The 19,775-nt window shown below is 39.9% G+C and overlaps 1 protein-coding gene across 3 annotated transcripts in view; it reads right to left on the bottom strand.

Annotated features, from left to right (window-relative positions):
- nckap5l (NCK-associated protein 5-like) overlaps window positions 1-19,775 on the bottom strand; it is a 368,519-nt gene that overhangs the window by 300,451 nt on the left and 48,293 nt on the right. For all 3 annotated transcript variants that reach the window (XM_052032844.1, XM_052033103.1, XM_052032935.1), the window contains exon 2: window positions 19,474-19,537. In XM_052032844.1, coding sequence (XP_051888804.1) covers window positions 19,474-19,476 — 3 coding nt within the window. In that variant the 5' untranslated portion in view covers window positions 19,477-19,537. The remainder of the gene's footprint in view (window positions 1-19,473; window positions 19,538-19,775) is intronic.

Genomic DNA, 19,775 nt, shown 5'->3' with positions numbered 1-19,775 from the left:
ATTACTGACACATACCACACAAATGTGGAAATGCAGAATACATCTCTGTTTAATGTTTTATGGCATTAAACTAAAACATTGACAACGGCCCAAAATTGCCTGCCAGTGGTGAGCCATTCCTAGTTGCTTGTGCTAAGTCTAAACCTACCTTTTTCAGAAATTCCTCATCAAACACACCCCCCCCCCCCAAAAGTACCAGGCCAATTCTCAAAGGAGAAATTTGAAATATTTAAAATGTCCTTAGCCACGGGTGCAGTGCCAGAGGACTGGAGGATAGCTCATGTTGTTCCATTGTTTAAGAAAGGCTCGAAGAGTAAACCAGGTAATTACAGGCCAGTGACCCTGACATCAGTAGTGGGTAAATTATTGGAAGGTGTTCTGAGAGATAGGACATATAAGTATTTGGACAGCCAAGGGTTGATTAAGGACAGTCAACATGGCTTTGTGCGTTGTAGATCGTATTTAACGAACCTTGTGGAGTTTCTTGAGGAGGTCACTAAGAAAGTAGATGAAGGTAAGGCTGTGGATGTTGTCTACATGGACTTTAGTAAGGCCTTTGACAAGGTCCCACATGGGAGATTAGTTCAGAAGGTTCAGTCAATGGGTATCCATGGAAAGGTTGTAAACTGAATTCGAAATTGGCTGAGTGGGAGAAGACAGAGAGTGGTTGTGGATGGTTGTTTCTCAGATTGGAGGCCTGTGACTAGTGGTGTGCCTCAGGGATCTGTGTTGGGGCCATTGTTGTTTGTTGTATATATCAATGATCTAGAAGGTAATGTGGTAAATTGGATTAGTAAGTTTGCGGAAGACACTAAGATTGGAGGTGTAGTGGACAGGTGCGAGGAGGGCTTTCAAAACTTGCAGAGGGATCTGGACCAACTGGAAAAATGGTCCAGAAAATGGCAGTTGGAATTTAATGCAGACAAGTGTGAGGTGTTGCATTTTGGAAGGACAAATCAAGGGAGGACGTACACAGTAAATGTTAGGGCACCGAGGAGTGCGGAGGAACAAAGGGATCTGGGAGTTCAGATACATAATTCCCTGAAAGTAGAGTCACAGGTAGACAGGGTTGTAAAAAAGGCTTTTGGCATCCTGGCATTTATAAATCAAAGTACTGAGTATAGGAGTTGGAATGTTTTGGTGAGGTTGTATAAGTCATTGGTGAGACCAAATTTAGAATATTGTGTGCAGTTCTGGTCACCGAATTACAGGAAAGATGTCAGTAAGATTGAAAGAGTGCAGAGGAGATTTACAAGCATTTTGCCGGGTCTTCAGGAGTTGAGTTACAGGGAAAGATTGAGCATGTTAGGACTTTATTCCTTGGAACGGAGAAGAATGAGGGGAGATATGATAGAGGTTTACAAGATGATGAGGAGCATAGACAAAGTTAATACAAGTAGGCTCGTTCCACCTAGGTTAGGAGAGATAAGTACGAGAGGACATGGCTTTAGGGTGAAAGGGGAAAGGTTTAGGGGGAACATTAGAGGGAACTTCTTCACTCAAAGAGTCGTGGGAGTGTGGAATGGGCTGCAATCTGATGTGGTAAATGTGGGCTCGCTCTTAACTTTTATGAGTAAATTGGATAGATACATGGACGAGAGAGGTCTGGAGGGGTATGGGCTGGGGGCAGGTAAATGGGACTAGCAGAATAATGTTTCTGCACAGACTAGAAGGGCTGAATGGCCTGGTTTCTGTGCTGTAGTTTTCTATGGTTCTATGGTTCTCTGGTTCTAAATCTTACAGAGTGGGGGGAGATTTGCATCATGGGAGGTTGGGATGACATTAGATCAAGCCTCACCCACGATACAGGAGAATAAGCTTTCAGAGCTGGGCATTGGTATTGGTTTATTATTGTCACTTGTACCGAGGTACAGTGGAAAAACTTGTCTTGCATATCGTTCATACAGATCAATTCATTACACAGTGTGTTGGGGTAGTACAGAGTATAAACAATAACAGAATACAGAATAAAGTATCACAGCTACAGGGAAGTGCATTACTGGTACTGGTATTGGTTTATTATTGTCGCTTATACTGAGGTACAGTGAAAAACTTGCCTTGCATACCATGTAGACAATAACGTGCAAGATCATACAAGCCTTTCCCCTGGCTTAGCTTGCTGTCAAATGTCTCTCATGTTCAAAATATTCATAAATTATAAAGACTAAATTAAAACATTATTAAAAATGTAAACAAACAAAGTCATGTATTTAAGAATACATAAAAAATAATTAAAACATGCAACTAAATTAAATTAATTTAAAAAGATAAAAATGAATGGAGCTGCTGGTTGTGTACTGGAACTATCCTAGCACTGGTTTTCAGGCAGACGTCTCGGAATTAATGCTGGGAAACTGCAGCCACTTCATGTTCCACTGTCAAAGTACATTTGGAAAAAGGCTGTAAACAGTGGTCAGCTGGTTCAAGATGTCAGTATTTGCTGAAGCAGGAATCACAGATACTGACAATTACACAGGGAAATGCCAATGGTTCAAAGCAGATGTGTTGGCTCCTTGCCACAAAATCTGGGCCATTGTTCAATGACCCCGACAATGTTGGTTGCAATTTTCATCTGCCTATCATCCTGTTTCACAGAATGACCAGAATAGAAATAGATCCATCTGTTAAAAAAAACTTCTCGCCTCGTAAATGTTCCAGTCTGGCCCGATGAGTCTGCCTTGATTTAGCTCATCAGTGGTTTCATCTGAAACATCTGGATTCCCCATGAATGGGTGTATTTAAAACCCCAATGTGACCAAGGGCTTTGCTCTACCTACTTGAATGCACAATGCATAGCTAAAGCAGCAGTTCTGCAAGTCACACCAGCAAAAAGAAAGGAATAGGTTTAGTTATGAATGCTCTGTCTAGGTCACAGGTCTTCATGTAGTCCCATAATTATCAAAGCATTTGCATCTGACTGAGAATTTCCACCTCTTCAAACCCCTGTTCTTGCCACTACAGAGCCGAGAAGAACCTCTCATCATGGTAGCCACAGGGCAACTGCAGAGAAGGCTGCCATGGAGGAAAGGGAAAACATGGAAAGTGGATCACACATCTTCAGAAGGTCTGACCTCCACTATCACAAGATCCTCTGCACTGATCGAGTCCTGTGCCACAAGTGGCCCATTGCGACAGTAGGGCATGGGATCGACACACATGTAGTACATTGTGTAGAAAGGCTGCTATAAGTTATGGGCAGCAATGTTGTAAAAATATATGCTGATGAGTAAGATCTGAGGCTGACAGATACAGAGAGCAACAGATCGATTGAACAATTAATCTTTTAAATGGTATCTCTTTGCTGATGTACTTCTTGATTTCCTTTGAATTGTAAATGCAGGTGATAAGTCACACTTTTACCATCAAAATTCTGTTAATAAATGTGGAAATGTGCCCAGTACACGGGTGCTCATCTGACATCAGGAAAATGTCAGACATGCTAAAATAGATTGCACTGAAAAGTGTCCAGTCAAATTCCCAAAGGTCACTAATCGACTCAGAAATGGTTACTAGCACAATCAGACATGTGCAAAATGTTTTTTATGCACAATTTGCACACACAAAAGGAAAAACATGTGTATCTGATCCATTTTCAATCCAGCTGATCCTTACTGCATTTGTCGAGACTTTACAAGTGGTATGTGTCAACCAGATCCAATACTTTCCCTCCTCCCTGCAATTAAACATTTAATCTCTCTTCATCTCTCGGAACATCTAACTCTTTATCACAAATTTGCCTTGCAAAGAACAGTTGCTGTGGTTAAATTATACCATATGATCAATCACATATGCATTGCCATTATTTTACCACAACATATTTAAACGGTGATGTTAACTTGAATGAAAATGTGAAAATGCCAAGCAATCTAACATCACAGGTTAATGATGCTATGTAATATGTGGACAAAATCCCAGCTCAGCAAATGGGGTGCAAAACTTAGTTCCTAAATCTTAAAAAAAAGATGTATTTAATTTTGCATGAAGCTCTGAAATAAATTACGTCTGGAGAGAAGTCTCTGCAGCTGAGTAAACCATCACAATTCATGAGAACAAATTTCATTTAGAGAAAGAAATTAATTCACCCATTAACTTCCCCATACAGTTTTACAGGTTCATTATTATGTGAGATCCCTTTCACAACTTTTCTTTGACCCTTCAGACCAGTTCCTATCCTTCTGATAGCACTGGGACAATTTAAATTAGTCAGTAATGACATCCTCTGATGGTGGTGTTATTATCGTGATGTTCTATCCTTTTCCCTGCTTTATAGAGTCAACTAACTCTGTGAAAGCCGATCTGATGCCATTGAACTCAAACATAATTTAAACAAATAGTTCATCAGAATCTCATTGTCTTCACAGACAACTTCTAAGATGTTCCGCTGATCTGCCTTCCAACTCCTATTTACACTTCATAGTAAAATGTTCCAAAGTTCTTCTTTACATCAAATATCAAACAAAATTTTAATGGCTATACAGCGCAAGGGTATCATGTTGATGAAACAGTTAGCACTGCTGCCTCACAGCTCCATGGACCCGAGTTTATGCCTAACCTTGGGTGCTGTCTGTGCGGAGCTTGCATGTTCTCCCGTTGACTGCATGGGTTTTGCTCCCACAAGCCAAAGCGGTCCCAGTTAGAAGGCTAATTATCTGCTGCAAATTGGACTGAGTGTAGGTAGCTGGCAAGAGAAGTGGGTGAGGTCGATGGACATATAAGAGGGAATAGGTTACCAGGCACGGTAGTGTAGCGGTTAGTGTAATGCTTCACAGCGCCAGCAACCCGGGTTCAATTCGGCCACTCTCTGTAAGGAGTTTGTATGTTCTCCCCGTGTCTGCATGGGTTTCCTCTGGGTGTTCCAGTTTCCTCCCACATTCCAAAGACATACAGGTCAGGAAGTTGTGGGCATGCTATGTTGGCACAGGAAGTGTGGCGGGCTGCCCCCAGATCACTACGCAAAAGATGCATTTCACTGTGTGTTTCAATGTACATGTGACTAATAAAGATATATTATCTTATCTTAAATGGGATTGCTCTGGGAGCTGGCATTGGCTTCATGGTTGAGTGGCCTCATTCTAGGTTGTTGAAAATATGAATACAAAATAAGAATGAAGATATTATGATAAGACACTGAAGATTTCATCTAAGAGGAAGGGTTTAAGGTGAAAAAGTAGGACACAGGTGAAGTACTTCAGGGAGGCAACTGTAGGCTTGGGGTCAAGAGGAGAGGGAAAATGCAAGGGCCTGCAATTGAAACATTTCAGAATCCTTGTGGGTTTGGGGTTGGAGAAAATTAGAAGGAGAGGGACTGGCAAGGCCATGAGGTGACATAAAATCAAATGAGAATATTTAGACTAAAATGTTGCCAGACTGGGAGTTAGTGAACACGGAGGTGATGAGTGACTAAGACTTGGTGGTAATTCAAGAAAAGGAAGGAGAGTTTTGGATCTCCTCAAGTTTACCAAAAAAGAAAGGTAGAAAGGAAAGGTGGATCTGGTGACAGCCCACAAGTGTCGCCAAGCTTCTGGTGCCAGCGTAGAGCATGGGTGAGGGTTTTGGGAGCAGATGGGCTGAGTCAACCTGGTAGAAGCAGTTGATGTCATTTGGAGCAGGAGCTTTGAAAAGAGGTGAGACTCTGTGCACATGCTTGTGGCTTAACCTTGCAGAGTTGGCAATTGGAGCGAGATTTGGAGTGGGAGCTTTGAAAAGAGATGAGTCTCTGTGCATGTGCTTGTGAGTTTCACCTTGCAAGAGTCTAAAAGAGGCACATTTGCAGATTGTTACTAACTGATTAGCTAATTAACAGCAGCAAATAAAAGGAAGGTAGGTGTAAGCAGAGCAGCCATTTTGGGAGTGGCCATTGTTGGAGTGGACCAGGGTTAGAGTGGAGCACTTGAGGCTTTGGCAAGAGGAGGTGAAGGTTAAAGTAAGCCTCTGGTAAGTTTCTTTCTTTCTCTGATTTTTCCTTTAGTGCCAGGCTAGAGTAGTTTGAATGGCTCCAGGGTCAGTGGTGTTCTCATTTGGTGAGATGTGGAAGACCTCCAGTCTCCCTGATAATTACATCTGCATGAGGTGCATCCAGCTGCAGCTCCTTACTGACCATGTTAAGGAACTGGAGCTACAGCTGGATGACCTTTGGCTCCTACGGGAGAATGAAGAATTCATAGACAAGAGCTACAGGGAGGCAGTCACTCCTAAGCTGCAGGAGGCAGGTAGCTGGGTGACTGTCAGAAGAAGGAAGCATAATAGGCAGGTAGTGCAGAGAACCCCTGTGGCCATTCCCCTGAATAATATGTATACCGTTTGAGCACTGTTGTGGGGGAGCAACCTCTCAGGGGAAAGCTGTAGTGTCCAGGTCTCTGTCACTGAGCCTGGTCGTGTGGCACAGAAGGGAAGGGGGAGAAGAGGAGAGTGGTAGTTATATGGCATTCAATTGTAAGGGGAGCAGACAGATTCTGTGGACTTGAACGAGACTCCCAGATGGCATCTTGCCTCCTGGGTGCCAAGATTCTTCATGGAAGGCTCATTCAGAAAGTAAAGAGGCATGGGATCCAGGGAAACATAGCTGTGTGGATTCAGAATTGGCTTGCCCATAGAAGACAGAGGGTGGTGGTAGATGGAGTATATTCTGCCTGGATGTTGGAGACCAGTGGTGTTCCGCAGGGATCTGTTCTGGGACCCCTGCCTTTTGTGATTTTTTTATATAAATGATTTGGATGAGGACATGGGAGGGTGGGATAGTAAGTTTCCAGATGACACTAAGGTTGGTGGTGTTGTGGATAGTGTAGAAGGTTGACAGGACATTGATAGGATGCAGAGCTGGGCTGAGAAGTGGCAGGTGGAGTTCAAACTGGAAAAGTGTGAAGTGATACACTTAGGAAGGTCAAATTTGAAGGCAGAACAGAAGGTTAATGGAAGGACTCTTGACAGTGTGGAGGAACAGTGCGATCTTGGCGTCCACATCCATAGATCCTTCAAGGTTGCCGCGCAGGTTGATAGGGTTGTTAAGAAGGTGTGTGATGTGTTGGCCTTCACTAGTTGGGGTATTGAGTTCAAGAGCCAATGATGTAATGTTGTGGCTCTATAAAACTCTGGTTAGACCACACTTGGGGTATTGTTCAGTTCTGATCACCTCATTATAGGAAGGATGTGGAAACTTTAGAGATGGTGCATTGGAGAATGACCAGGAAGCTGCCTGGATTGGAGAGCATATCTTATGAGGACAGGTTGAGTGAGTTAGGGATTTGCTGTTTGGAGAAAAGGATGAGGTGACTTGATAGAAGTATACAAGATAAGAGGCATAGATTGAGTGGACAGTCAGACTTTCCCAGGGTGAAAATGGCTAACACAAAATGACATAATTTTAAGGTGATTGGAGAAAGGTATAGGGGGATGTCAGAAGTTTTTTTACAGAGAGTGGTGGGTGCATGGAACACACTGCTGGCAGAGGTGGTGGAGGCAGATACATTAGGGACATTTAAGAGTCTCTTAGTTAGCCACATGAATAATAGAAAAATAGGGGGCTGTGTGGGAGGGAAGGGTTAAATAGATCTTAGAGCAGGATAAAATGTTGGCACAACATCGTGGGCTGAAGGGCCTGTACTGTGCTGTAATGTTCTATGTTCTCAGTCATGGAAGTGGGGAAAAAATTATGGGGCCAAAAGTTCAATTTGGGATTAAATAGAATGCCAAGACTGAAGAATTTAGTCCTGCCTCAGATAAGGATCAGGGAGGGAATGGGATGGTGGCTAGGGAACAAAATTTGTGCCATCTTCCACAATACGTAGTTCACAAAATACTCTGCTTTTTCCTTCCTGTTGCATACCTGCTATTCCCTCCATACCTTTAACTATCTAATAAAACCAAGCTCCTTTGCAATGTCCATTTTACTATCTTGATAAATATCTTAAATGTACATAGTATCAGTTTCAGAGAAACTATACAGAAATGAAATTAATTATCATTTTGGATTTGAAGTTTTTGTTTCCTGGATGGTTCTTTGATCCATTCCTTTGATTAATTCCAAAATTGCAAAAGTAGATAAAGTACCAAACATTTTATTCTCAAATGGCCACTTTAGGGAGGAAGTACTAATGTTCAATCTCCACTCTGAGCAGTGTATGGATATAATGATGCTTTCAGCACCCCTAATATGGAAAATAAAGATCCTCCAAGATTCTTGTTATAAGTTTCAATTCCTCCTCGGTATTATGTACTGGTCACTACTGAAGGTATATGTAAATGCTATGGTCTTCATACTACATCCTTCATCTTCACTTCAACAATCTTCTCGAAGGCAGACTTAAAAATAAGTGAGAGAAAGTCAGATAAAAATCATTGGATTAGACAGGTTTATTTCCAAAAAGAAGTATACTCCAAGTCGAGATACAGAATGCTTTACAACAAACCTGACTTATCTCAGCACTTGCTCCAAAAAATGAAAATAATAAACAACCTACACACTTCCTTTTAAGGCCTCTCTGGCATTATCTTCTGACTTGATAATATTTGACTGCAAAAATGACTTAAAATCTACTACCGCCATGATGGTGTAAATATGAAGCAGAATAGAGGTTCTCTTTTTTTCAAATACTTTATGAAAAATTAAACACTGCAGTTGACCTTTACAAATCCTTAATGGCAATGCAAATATACTGTATTGCACTTCCACTACAATGAAATCTGAAATGTAGCCAAGAAGCAGTTGGGTTTCCAGGGAGAGTCTTTGTAAAAAGCTGTACTCTTTTTAATGCTAAAGTCAAGTTTAAAAGGCAGAAATTCTATGGTACTTTTGAGGCCAGAAATGTAAAGGAATAGAATTTCTACCTGCTACCTCAACCCATTTTTAACACCATCCAAAATTCAGGAGGTGACTTTAGACCATAAAATATAGAACGTAACAGTATAGTGCAGGAACAGTCCTTTTGGCCCTTGAACCTACCTTCTGTGCAAAAAAAAAACTGCCTCAAATCTCCCTTAAACTTTCCCCCTTTCACTTTAAACCAATGCCCTCCAGTATTTGACATTTCCATCCTGGGAAAAAGACTCTGATCACCTATCCCATCTATGCCTTTCATAATTTTATTTACTTCTGTTATGTTGCCCCTCAGCCTCCTATTCTCCAGGAAAAGCAATCTATCCTCTCCTTATAGCAAGACAAGCTGCTCGTTTAGGCAGTTGAGGGAAACCTCTGTATAATAACAAAACAGGGACACCTTCAAGAAAGGGAAGTCAAAGGCTGGATCTGGCCAAATTTATAAATTAAACAGGATTTGTGGATTTATCTACCCATATTTATATTCACTTCAGGAACCATACCATAATAGTAATCAGTCTTTCGTGGATCAATCATCATCTGCTTCTTTGATGCAGGAGTCTTCTCTAAGCCTAAGACATGAACTATATCTGTTGACATGGGTCTGCTGAAGCCTATAGCAGCTTGCCATACAGATTTCCAAGGTATCTCGGAAATATCATCAAACTGCTGGAGTGACTTGAGTCTGATGAACCGAGGAACCATCTGAAGAGAAGACTGTGAATTTGCAGTTGGGAAGAAAGTGTCTCCAGCAAATTACAGTGCAACTGCGAATTGCACAAGTCTTAGTCTGGAAGGTTAAATCATTCAGTGGACCTGTGAATGATCAAGTGTATAAAACTGCAATGGATTTGTACACTGAAAAAGCAGTCTTGACAGGTCATTATTTTTCCTGTCTTGATTCATTTCTGTCCATGTTTTTAAAAAAAATAATAATAATTAAATAAATAGAGGGATAAATTGTGATGGAAGTTTATAGATCACTTTTGGAATTTTCCTCTCAACCAGAATGTTTTAAAAATAGCAATGTGTCTTTTGATACTGTGAAATGGATAGAAAGTAAACCAGTTCATTCAATTTCTGAATACACAAAATAAAGATTATATTTTGTGCAACTGAACATTTTCTGTTCTAAAGTGATCATAACAAAACTGTAATCATTATTCTTATATTCCTCACGCTGTTTCATAGTCAGAAGAGTATTGATTATACAGAAGTTAGGAGGTTCTTTGCAGGTCACTACAAAGTTAAGTAAAAAAAAAGCTACAAACTGTCAAACACAGATGATTATTGGTTACCTGACTAGATATTTACGCCACTTGGGTCATAACACAAGGGCTGCCAATTTACAATAATTGAATTAATCAAGTTCCATTTTTTATTAAACAGGATTTGAGGATTTTTACTAATATGCATGGGACTGAATTACATAACTCTAGCCATCATTCTGAGAACTGTAAACTTCATATGTATGTCTGCTCCTTTGCCTAGGAGTTTTTTTTCCCTAATCACTCTAGAATAGAGAATATGTTGCCAGATGGCAAGCAAGATTAACCAATTAGAAAGTTGGTTACTGGGACTAACAAAAAAAACCTAGGAAAGATCCAGCAGATCTACTTGCAGTTTGGCAGCAAAACTGCAACATAACTGGAGCAATGCACTGGAGGGAATAAAGATGCTTGAAATTAGAGGCAAAAACTTTCAGTCAAAGAATGGTGGCTGATAGCAACTACAAACTGAGGAATCAACAGTAGTTAATCAAGTGGATCACTAGTGGATTGTTACAATGATCAACTGGGGTTTATGTTAATCATGAACTATGTCTTCAAATGGAGGAGTAGGCAGATACATCCAAAAAATCTTGGCAGGGCATGAGAAGGAAACCAAAAAGAAGCTTGTAATTTTAAAAGAGACTAGCCTTCAGAGACTGCATTGTTTGCTGTAATTCATCCAAGAAAGATAAAAATTGCTAGGTTCCAATGGGAATTCAGTTCAGAAGAAAGGGTTCATATGCTGAAGAAGGTGATACTAACACTGAGTGACAGGTTTTACACTATCAAAACTGTAGGCCAGTGTTTAAGGATGTGAAGGCTTCCTTACCCAACATTAACTTTACAACTTATTTCAAAATCCTTGTCCTTGTTTTCAAAACCCTCCACATCCCTACCATTTACAGGCTGTGTCCTCCACCATCCATCCCCACACTCACCACATCCTTGCTTATCCCCTATCCTCCACAACTTGAGTACTACGTTTGAACACAATGCTCCGCTATTGAAATTACTTGAACAGTTCTTTTCATCATCAACAACTTTGCCTTTCAACAGCCTCCTATGAATCCATCCCTCCATTTCTTACCTCAGCCGTCACTACATTTTCCCCTTTCTGCTCCTGGTAAGTTTCCAAAGCTTCATCTTGATTGTAAAGTGTTTCCTGAATGTGTGGAGGACTATTAAACCGCAAACTATTTAAATCTGTGATAATTGGAGGATCATTTTTAAACTATTCCGAATCTATTACCAACACTGCAGTGATAGTTTGAAATTTTCCTTTGGGGAAGTCCCATTGTGTCAGATCTAGAGGATTAATATGTTTAATTTTCAGTTTAACAATGAATGCTCAAAATATCATGATCTGAGTTAATGTTTTCCTTTTTTTAATTTCCCAACTCTTCAAAAGGAATGGAATCACTGCTTGTGCAGTACAGATCTACATTGCTACTTCCAACAAATCATATGTGCTCCCAGATCTGTTCTTGTACTCCTTTTAGAATAGTGCCCCTTATTTTATACTGTCTTCATTCTTCCTACCTAAATGCAACACCTTACGTTCCACCGTGTTCAGTTCCATCTGCCACATGCCCGCTCATTCCACCAGTCTCTTTGTATCATCTTGAATTCTACCATTATCCACATTTCAGTTCACTATGCAGATTTAGAAATTGTGCCCCATATGCACCAAGTCGTTAATATACATTAGACTGGGCAACACCATGCTACACTTCCCTCCAGTCTGAAATACAACCATTTGCTCTGTTTCTGTTACTTAGCTAATTCACTACCTATGTTGCTACTACCCCTTTTATACCACACAATTCAATTTTGATGACAAGCTTATGTGAAATCATTTCGGCCTAATCAATTGACACACGTCCAAGCGACTGCTGATTCTGTCCCTGATTATCATTTCTACAATTTTCTCCATCGCTGAAGTTAAGCCAGCTGATTTGAAGTTGTCGGGTATAGTCTTTTTTTCTGAACAAGTATGTAAACATTTACTATTCTCAAGTCATCAGGCACTAACCTCCTGTCTGCAGATGTTTGACAGATTATGGTCCATACCTCTGCAATTTCTGCCCTTACTTTGCTTTGCAACTTCAGACGTATCCCATCCATACTGAAAGATTTATCACTTTAAGTACAACAAGCCTTTCTAGTGCATCCTCTTTATCATCTTTTAGCCTATCTGCTACTTCAACCTGATCTTCCTTTGAGACCAGAGTTAACATTTCACATTGAAGACCCTTTGTCAGAACTGGAAAAGACAGAAAACATGTCTCAGACCTGAAACATTAACTCTGTTTTTCTTTCCACGGATGCTACCTGACCTTCTGAGTGTTTCCAACATTTTCTACTTTTATTTCTTTTCTTCCCCCCATTGAAATTGGCCCTTGTCCAATTGACTATTTTGTACTTCAGAGTGATCCATACATATTACATTTCCCACAGTTATCGTAAACCTTATGAAGCTCTGGTAACTTTCCCTAATGATAATATGGTCACTGCACCCTCCCCCCATCCCACCCCGTGACCCACCTCCCACCCACTAATACAAGCTCCTCCTAGCTCACTTCATTCACAGAACCAAGGCCAAAATTGCCTCTTTCCTCATTGGATTGGCAATGTATTGGTCCTGAAAGTTCTCTTAAATGAAAATCAAAAATTCCCTTTCTTTTTGCCCCTAATGTTAGAGATAATTTTCTAAATACCAAGTGTATTAAGGAGTATGAGGTGAAAGTAGGAATATGGCATTGAGATAGATGATTAACCATGATCATATTGAATGGCTAATCATCTATCAAGGTCAAAAAGATAGGGAATTTTTGATTTGCATTTAAGAGTACTTTCAGGACCAGTACATTGCCAGTCCAATGAAGAAAGAGGCATTTCTGGCTTGAAGGACCAAATGGCGCAATTCTGCTCCTATTTTCTATGATTTAATACTTTTCTTCTTACTTTCCCAGTTCACATTTGGATAGTTTGTAATCACTGTTATCACTCCTCCATCACTTTTGCACATCTCTGCAATTTCCCCACAAATTTGTTCCCCGATAATCTTTAACCACCAGAAAAACACTCTGATCATTTCTTAAATCTAACCAAACAGATTCCATCCTTCACCGTTCCAGGACATTGTCTCTCTCTCTCCCTCTCCCTCTCCAGCTTTGCAACATTCACCATTGATATTGTCACCTGAGTCAATGATCTCAGCGAAAGCAACAAGAAGCAGCTAGTGCATTGAGGAGGGATCGGGGCTCTGGAATTGGCCTCTATGGCCCTGGGAGCTCTCCCAACCCAGTCTTAAGAAAATTTCAATCCAATTGATATGCAGTATTGTTTATTGCACAGAACCTTTCTTTGACAGTAAATTATATTCCATTAGTGCTCACATCCTCCTCCAGAAATTAATTCTGCCAAATATTAATTTACTGTTTTAAAAATAGTCTAAACTATTCATAAGAGTAAAAAGTTTTCCGATAACCAGGGGCATAATCTGCCAAACAGGAGCTGATTGTTTCAGCTGTAGATTTTGGAAAAAATTGTGTTGTTCAGACATAGTCCAAGCTGATTGGTTCCCTGCTATAATTTATGTACATACAAGAAAATTGTCACACTCAGATTATACTTGTGTGCTTTCCCTAGTGCTCTCTCAAGGCTCCCATTTAAGTAGCTATGAACGGTTTGACTCTCAACCCTGAACGTTACTTCAAATCTTCAACTTGCCAATCAGTATTTGATACTTCATGCACTCAACATTTCAAAATAAAGAATCCAAAAGAGACGAATTACCGGTTTTGATTCCAATTATTCACAATGTAATCGTAGTTTGTGCCACTACAGGAGAAGGTCACGTGGCTTATTGCCCTTTTGGAGGTAGATTGGTATTGAACTGAAGGACAACTACAAGCAGTTCCACTTCACTGCTCTTCCACACTGCCATCCAGATTTTTCTCTTTCCAGAACTTGCAAACAATAGCAACCCACAAACCTAGAAATTTTTAATCCAAGGTGAATTCCTTAAACTGAGAGAGTAACATTGTATGTGGCTCAAAATCTGCAACATATTTCCAGAACTTGTAAGAAAGCAATTGGACCCACGTACAATCCAGTTAATATCCCTGGAAGAGTTATATTCTCTGATTATATAATAGAAAGTGATAAACATAAAAAAAATTAATGTTAAAAAGCCACAGTGGATCGAACTGCCATCATGTGATACATTAATATGATTCAAACAGGTTTGTATCATTATTCTTCACCTGAGCCTATTTATTCATAGAACCATTCGAGGTATTTTTATCTTTTACATTTTTAACAACATGTTCCATAGTACTGATAAAATCACATGAGTACTATAACTATAACTTATATTTATGCAGAGCATTTAACAAAGAAAAATGAACCAAGTTGCTTGAGAGAGGTAGAATCAGGCAACAATACAGAGGAATTATTAGCAGCGGCCAAAAGGCAAATTTAAAAAATGTATTTTGTAGAATGAGAGGGACGTGGAGAAGTAGAGAGGTTTACCAAAGACATTCCAGTTCACAGAGTATAGACCAGAGTTCCAATAATGAGTGAAAGGGACTGAAAAATGGTTAGGAGAATAGAGTCAGAAGATGGGTAGTAGTGTGGAGAGTACAACAGGAAGGGACAATGTTTATGAAGAAATCTTAATATAGGATACAGATGCTACAGACATGACAGAGGTACAGGTAAGCGAGGAAGGGGTGTTGTCTTTTTGATAAGGGAGAACGTAACGGCAGTACTTATAGACGACATCCTTGGAGGATCATCCAGTGAGGCCATATAGCAGAACTTACGAACAAGAAGGGGAGGGTCACTCTAGTGGGGCTGTAGTATAGACCGCCCCCCAATAGTTGATGAGAACTTGAGGAGCAGGTGTGTAGAGAAATTGCTCATAGTCGTATGAATAACAGGGTTGTATTACTGGGAGGTTTTTAATATCCCCGGTATTGACTGGGCCACACAAAGTGTTAAAGGCCTGGTCAGGGTGAATTTGTGAAATGTGTCCAGGAAAGTTTTCTGAGTCAATATTTAGAAGATTCTATTTGGGAGGGTGCAATGCCTAACCTCTTCTTGGGGAACGAGGCAGGCCAAGTTACTGAAGTGGCAGTCAGGGAGCATTTTGGCTCTAATGACAATAATTCCATTAGTTTTAAGACAGTGATGGAAAAGGATAGGACAGGTCCACAGGTAAGAGACCTAAAGAGGTCCACAGGATTAATTTTGAGGGAATTAGGCAGGATCTAGCAGAGGTCGATTGGGTGAGCTTGTTTGAATGGAAAGGATCAAATAGCAAGTGAAAGGCTTTTAAGAGTGTGATATCAAGAGTCCAGGGGCAGCATGTTCCTGTTAGGGTGAAGGGTAAACATGGAAAGTTTAGGGAACCCTGGCTGATGAGAGATATTGAGGCTCTGATCGAGAAAAAGAAGGAAGCATATATTGAGTTTAGGAAGTTGGGGACAAGTGAATCCCATGATGACTATAAAAAGGTTAAGAATATTCTTGAGAGGGTATGAGATGGATCTGGCAGGAAAGGTTAAGGAAAATCCAAAGAGGTTCTATAGATATATAGTTAAATTCAATGTGATTGGACAATGACCAAAACAATCACTTTTACGCTGTACCATTTAAGTTACACAGGAATTTCTGGATTAGCAAGGAAATGAGTGGTGTGTGGCAAGGACTAGAATTTTAAATGATCTGAAAGGTACAGAGCTTTATGGTTAGAATTCTAGCCAGGAGATCTTTGACATGTTTTAGTTGAGGTTAAGAAAAGCACAGATAATAATTTAAGAGCTTAGATGGACAACGGTATTTTGAAAGTATCTCTTTGCAACTCAGTGCCGATGTGCACAGACAACAGGTTGTTAAGAATAAGTCAATAAAGTTGGACAATTGCTCATCAATCCGCACAATACAAGTTGTTAAATATACATCAGTTCATTGAAAAATGAATCTGCCCAACACACTGTGAAGTTATTGCTCAGCAGCAGTGGTGCCTCTACCAGGTATGTCTCTTCTAACCATTTGCAGGAATTGTATGTACCAATTAAAGATCACAAGATCACAAGACAAGGGAGCAGAACTAGGCCATTCAGCCCATCAAGTCTGCTCCAAAGAAAAGGGAAAAAAGAAAAAGAAATGAGAAATTGGGGGGGAGGGGGGGTGAGGGGGGGAGTACCAATTAAAGAGATTTTTAAAAGCTGATTTCAATTTTTATAGCTCACATTTTGATGATAACATTATTTTTAAGCTGGTCAAAAGTGAAATTATAGTTTAAAAATCTGGCATTGTTAAGCATCAAGCCACACAAGCTGCTAGAAAAACAAGCTTATAACATTTTATCCTGATGATTCCAATAAATTTGTTCAATGAACATCAGCTCTGTTATAAAGGCATGTCATAACAAAAAAAATTACATTCCATTCACTTGCATGAAGATGGGAGACATAATCTAGAGCAATTTACCTTCTAGCAGATGAAGATAACTCATTTTTGTCCTTTTCTGAAATGTTATTAGTTTGACTAAATATAGCTGTTATCAACAGGCAATTTCCTCTAATATCATAATTTTTCACATGGAACAATCTCATTTTGAAGCCTTCTCTTTCAATAACTATGAAGAAATTAGAACTGCTTTCAAAATATTTTCTATTATTCACTAATGTTTCACACAGCTACAAAAATGAATCCAAATGTTTCAGAATAAATTCTTCTGTGAATTCCAATCAAGCAGCCTTACCCAGAAATATCCACCAGACTAATATTCACTCCTGATGCAAGGTTTCAACCTGAAATGCCAACAGTTCCTTTCCGCCCAAGATGTTGCTTGACCCATTGAGTTCCTCCTGCAGATTGTTTGTTGCTCCAGATTCCAGCATCTGCAGTCTCTTGTATCTCTAATATTTATTCCTATTCCAGGCGCACTGAAGCATGAGTACCATCCACAAAATGCACTGGTGTTATTCAGTTTGGCTTCTCCTTCAGCATCTCTATCTTCAAGGTCAAGGACAACATGCACCTGTAAACAGCACTGCCCGCAGTTTCCCTCCATTCTGTATTGGAAATATTGCAGGGTTATGCGGTCTAAATTCTGGAACTCCCTGCTCAGCATCACTCTGGGAGTGTCTTCACCAGAGGAGCTGTTGCTGTTCAAGAAGGTAGCTCACCTCCACCTTCATAAGGCATAACTTAAAATGCTGAGGTATCAGCCTAATGAACCTCCAAAACAGGACCATATGAATGTCAAACAGTAAAGTCAACATGCAGTGAACAGAGCTAAGCAATCTTCCATTAACTGGATCAGATTGTCACTCTGCATTCCAGCCAAGTCTGGGCATGAATGGCAATGGACAAGTAATCAGCTAATGGGAGGAGGAGGATCCATGGACATTCCCTTCCTCAATGATGGCAAGGTCCAGCATGTGAGTGCTAAAGACAAGACCGAAGAATTCATAACCACATTCAGGCAGAAATGTCAAATAGATGACCCATTTTGACTTCTTCCTGTGATTCCCATCTTCACAGAGTCCATTCTTCAACCAATTTGATTCATACCATGCGATATCAAGATACGGCTGACAGCACTGGATACAGTAAAGGCTATGAAATTAGATAACATTCCAGCTGTAATAGTCAAGACCTGTTCTCCAGAACAAGCTCACCTCTAAGTTGTTCCAGCACAGTTACAACACTGGCATCCATCAGACAATTTAAGAAGCACTCATGTATGTTCTGTTCACAAGAAGCAAATCATTAGCAAAGCCAAGGCAATCAAGAAGTACTCACACTCCTATAACTGTATCACCGATGGCCAGTTTGTGTTTTACCAGAATCACATGGCTACAGACCACACTGCAGCCTTCGTCCAAACATGGACCAAAGACCTGAATTCCAGAAGTGAGGTGAGGTGAGGTGACTGCCCTTGACATCAAGGAGCACTTGACCAAATGTGGCACTAAGGTTGCTGGTAAAACTGAAGTCAAAATGCATTCTTCAGGGTAAAATCCTGGGCCCAGCCATCTGCTGCTGCTGCAGCATTAACCATCCATCAAAAGGAATCAGTCTGATGAACCCGACTGATGTAGGGTTTCAACCTGAAACATCACTTCCTTTCCTCTCACAGAGGCAGCTTGACCCACTGATTTCCTCCAGCACAGTGTTTGTTAGCCTTGATCTTATTTGAATGTGAAGCAGGCTTGAGCAATTATATGACCTACTTCTTGTTTACGTGCTTTATGTTCCATCTCAAAATAAACTACTGCAACATATCAGGGCCACATTTTACAAGTTGGTGTTCTCTGAGCTTTCCGCAATATCTTTGAATCCTTCTGCACTATTTGAAATACAATGGCTTCTGCCCCAGTTTAGCTAATCAGCCTGAACACTTTAGTGTTGCAAAAACCTGGAGAGGTTTCCCAATAATTGAAGTAATGGCACTGGGAGATAAAAAAAAAGGAAAAAAATACAAAATAATTGACACAGATTTATTTGAACCTGTCTGGAGTAACAAAGGAAATAACAATTGCTCAGTTCTTCTATATGGGCCTTTAAAAAGCTCCCTTTCGTGGATTCCTTTACACACAGCAACCCTGTTACAGGAGGAGTTCTTTCTATAGAAACGTGGATCACATACAGAGTCCAAAAACCAGTGTTATTGTACTCACTGGTTCTGTCGCAACACCCTCTGACCCACACAAAACATTGCTCTATTCTGCTGTGGAATACTACTTTATATATCACAAAGTGCATTCCTCTACTTTTGCAAAACCATTTGCTGTGATTTAGTGGATGCATTAGACTAATAGCAATACATTTTTCTGAACATGATCAGTGCTACTTAGAACATAATTATATTTAAAATAAATACTCGAATGAAGCACTAGAAACTATGATTCTCAAAGGCTGCAACACCAGTGTATAATCAAGTACTTACCAATCCAGTTCCATTATAAAATCTACATGCCCTGTGGTCTTTGACCTTGCCTTTCTTGTTTCCTGCTTTCACACTGTGCTGGGAATTAGCATGCCTAAAATCTGTCCTGCACTCTGTAAATACTATGGTAATATTCACGTTAAAACGTGATTTTACATAAAACAATTCAGTTGTGATTTAATTGTAACCTATCCAAGTCTAAGCACTTCAGCTACAATATTCTCCACAAAAGACAATGGTAATTTTAAATAATTCCAGTGTAAAAATACAACTGGCTTAAGATAGCACATATTGCTACATACTATTTATATTTCACTTTTGTTCCAAACTACAAGCATTGAAATTAACCATATCAGTAAAGAAACACAATAATATACAAAGTGGTCAAGGGAAAATCAGAAAGACACATATATATACTGTACCATTGTTCCTTCACTTTCACTTCTTGCAACTTCCTGTTGTAATCGAGCCACAGCCAACTTCTCTCTGCAAATTAAACAAAAGTATGTCAATAAATGGTCATGTTTCTTTGGTGATGGGTGTGTTCACTCCAAATCCTTTACAACATACTTGTTTGCCCCTACAACAATTAGTATTTTTTACAAGCCTGTAAAGCAAGGAAAAGAACACATCCAGAGCAGCTTTGTATAAGCTTTGTCAAACACATCTGACACTAAGCCACAATCAGAGATGTTAGGCAAAAAAAAGGGTAGGTTTTAAGGAG

Source organism: Pristis pectinata, chromosome 1 (genome assembly GCF_009764475.1).
Source record: "Pristis pectinata isolate sPriPec2 chromosome 1, sPriPec2.1.pri, whole genome shotgun sequence".
Lineage (NCBI taxonomy): Eukaryota > Metazoa > Chordata > Chondrichthyes > Rhinopristiformes > Pristidae > Pristis > Pristis pectinata.
Note: the sequence above shows the minus strand (reverse complement) of the source record. Positions and strands in the feature narration are given on the sequence as shown.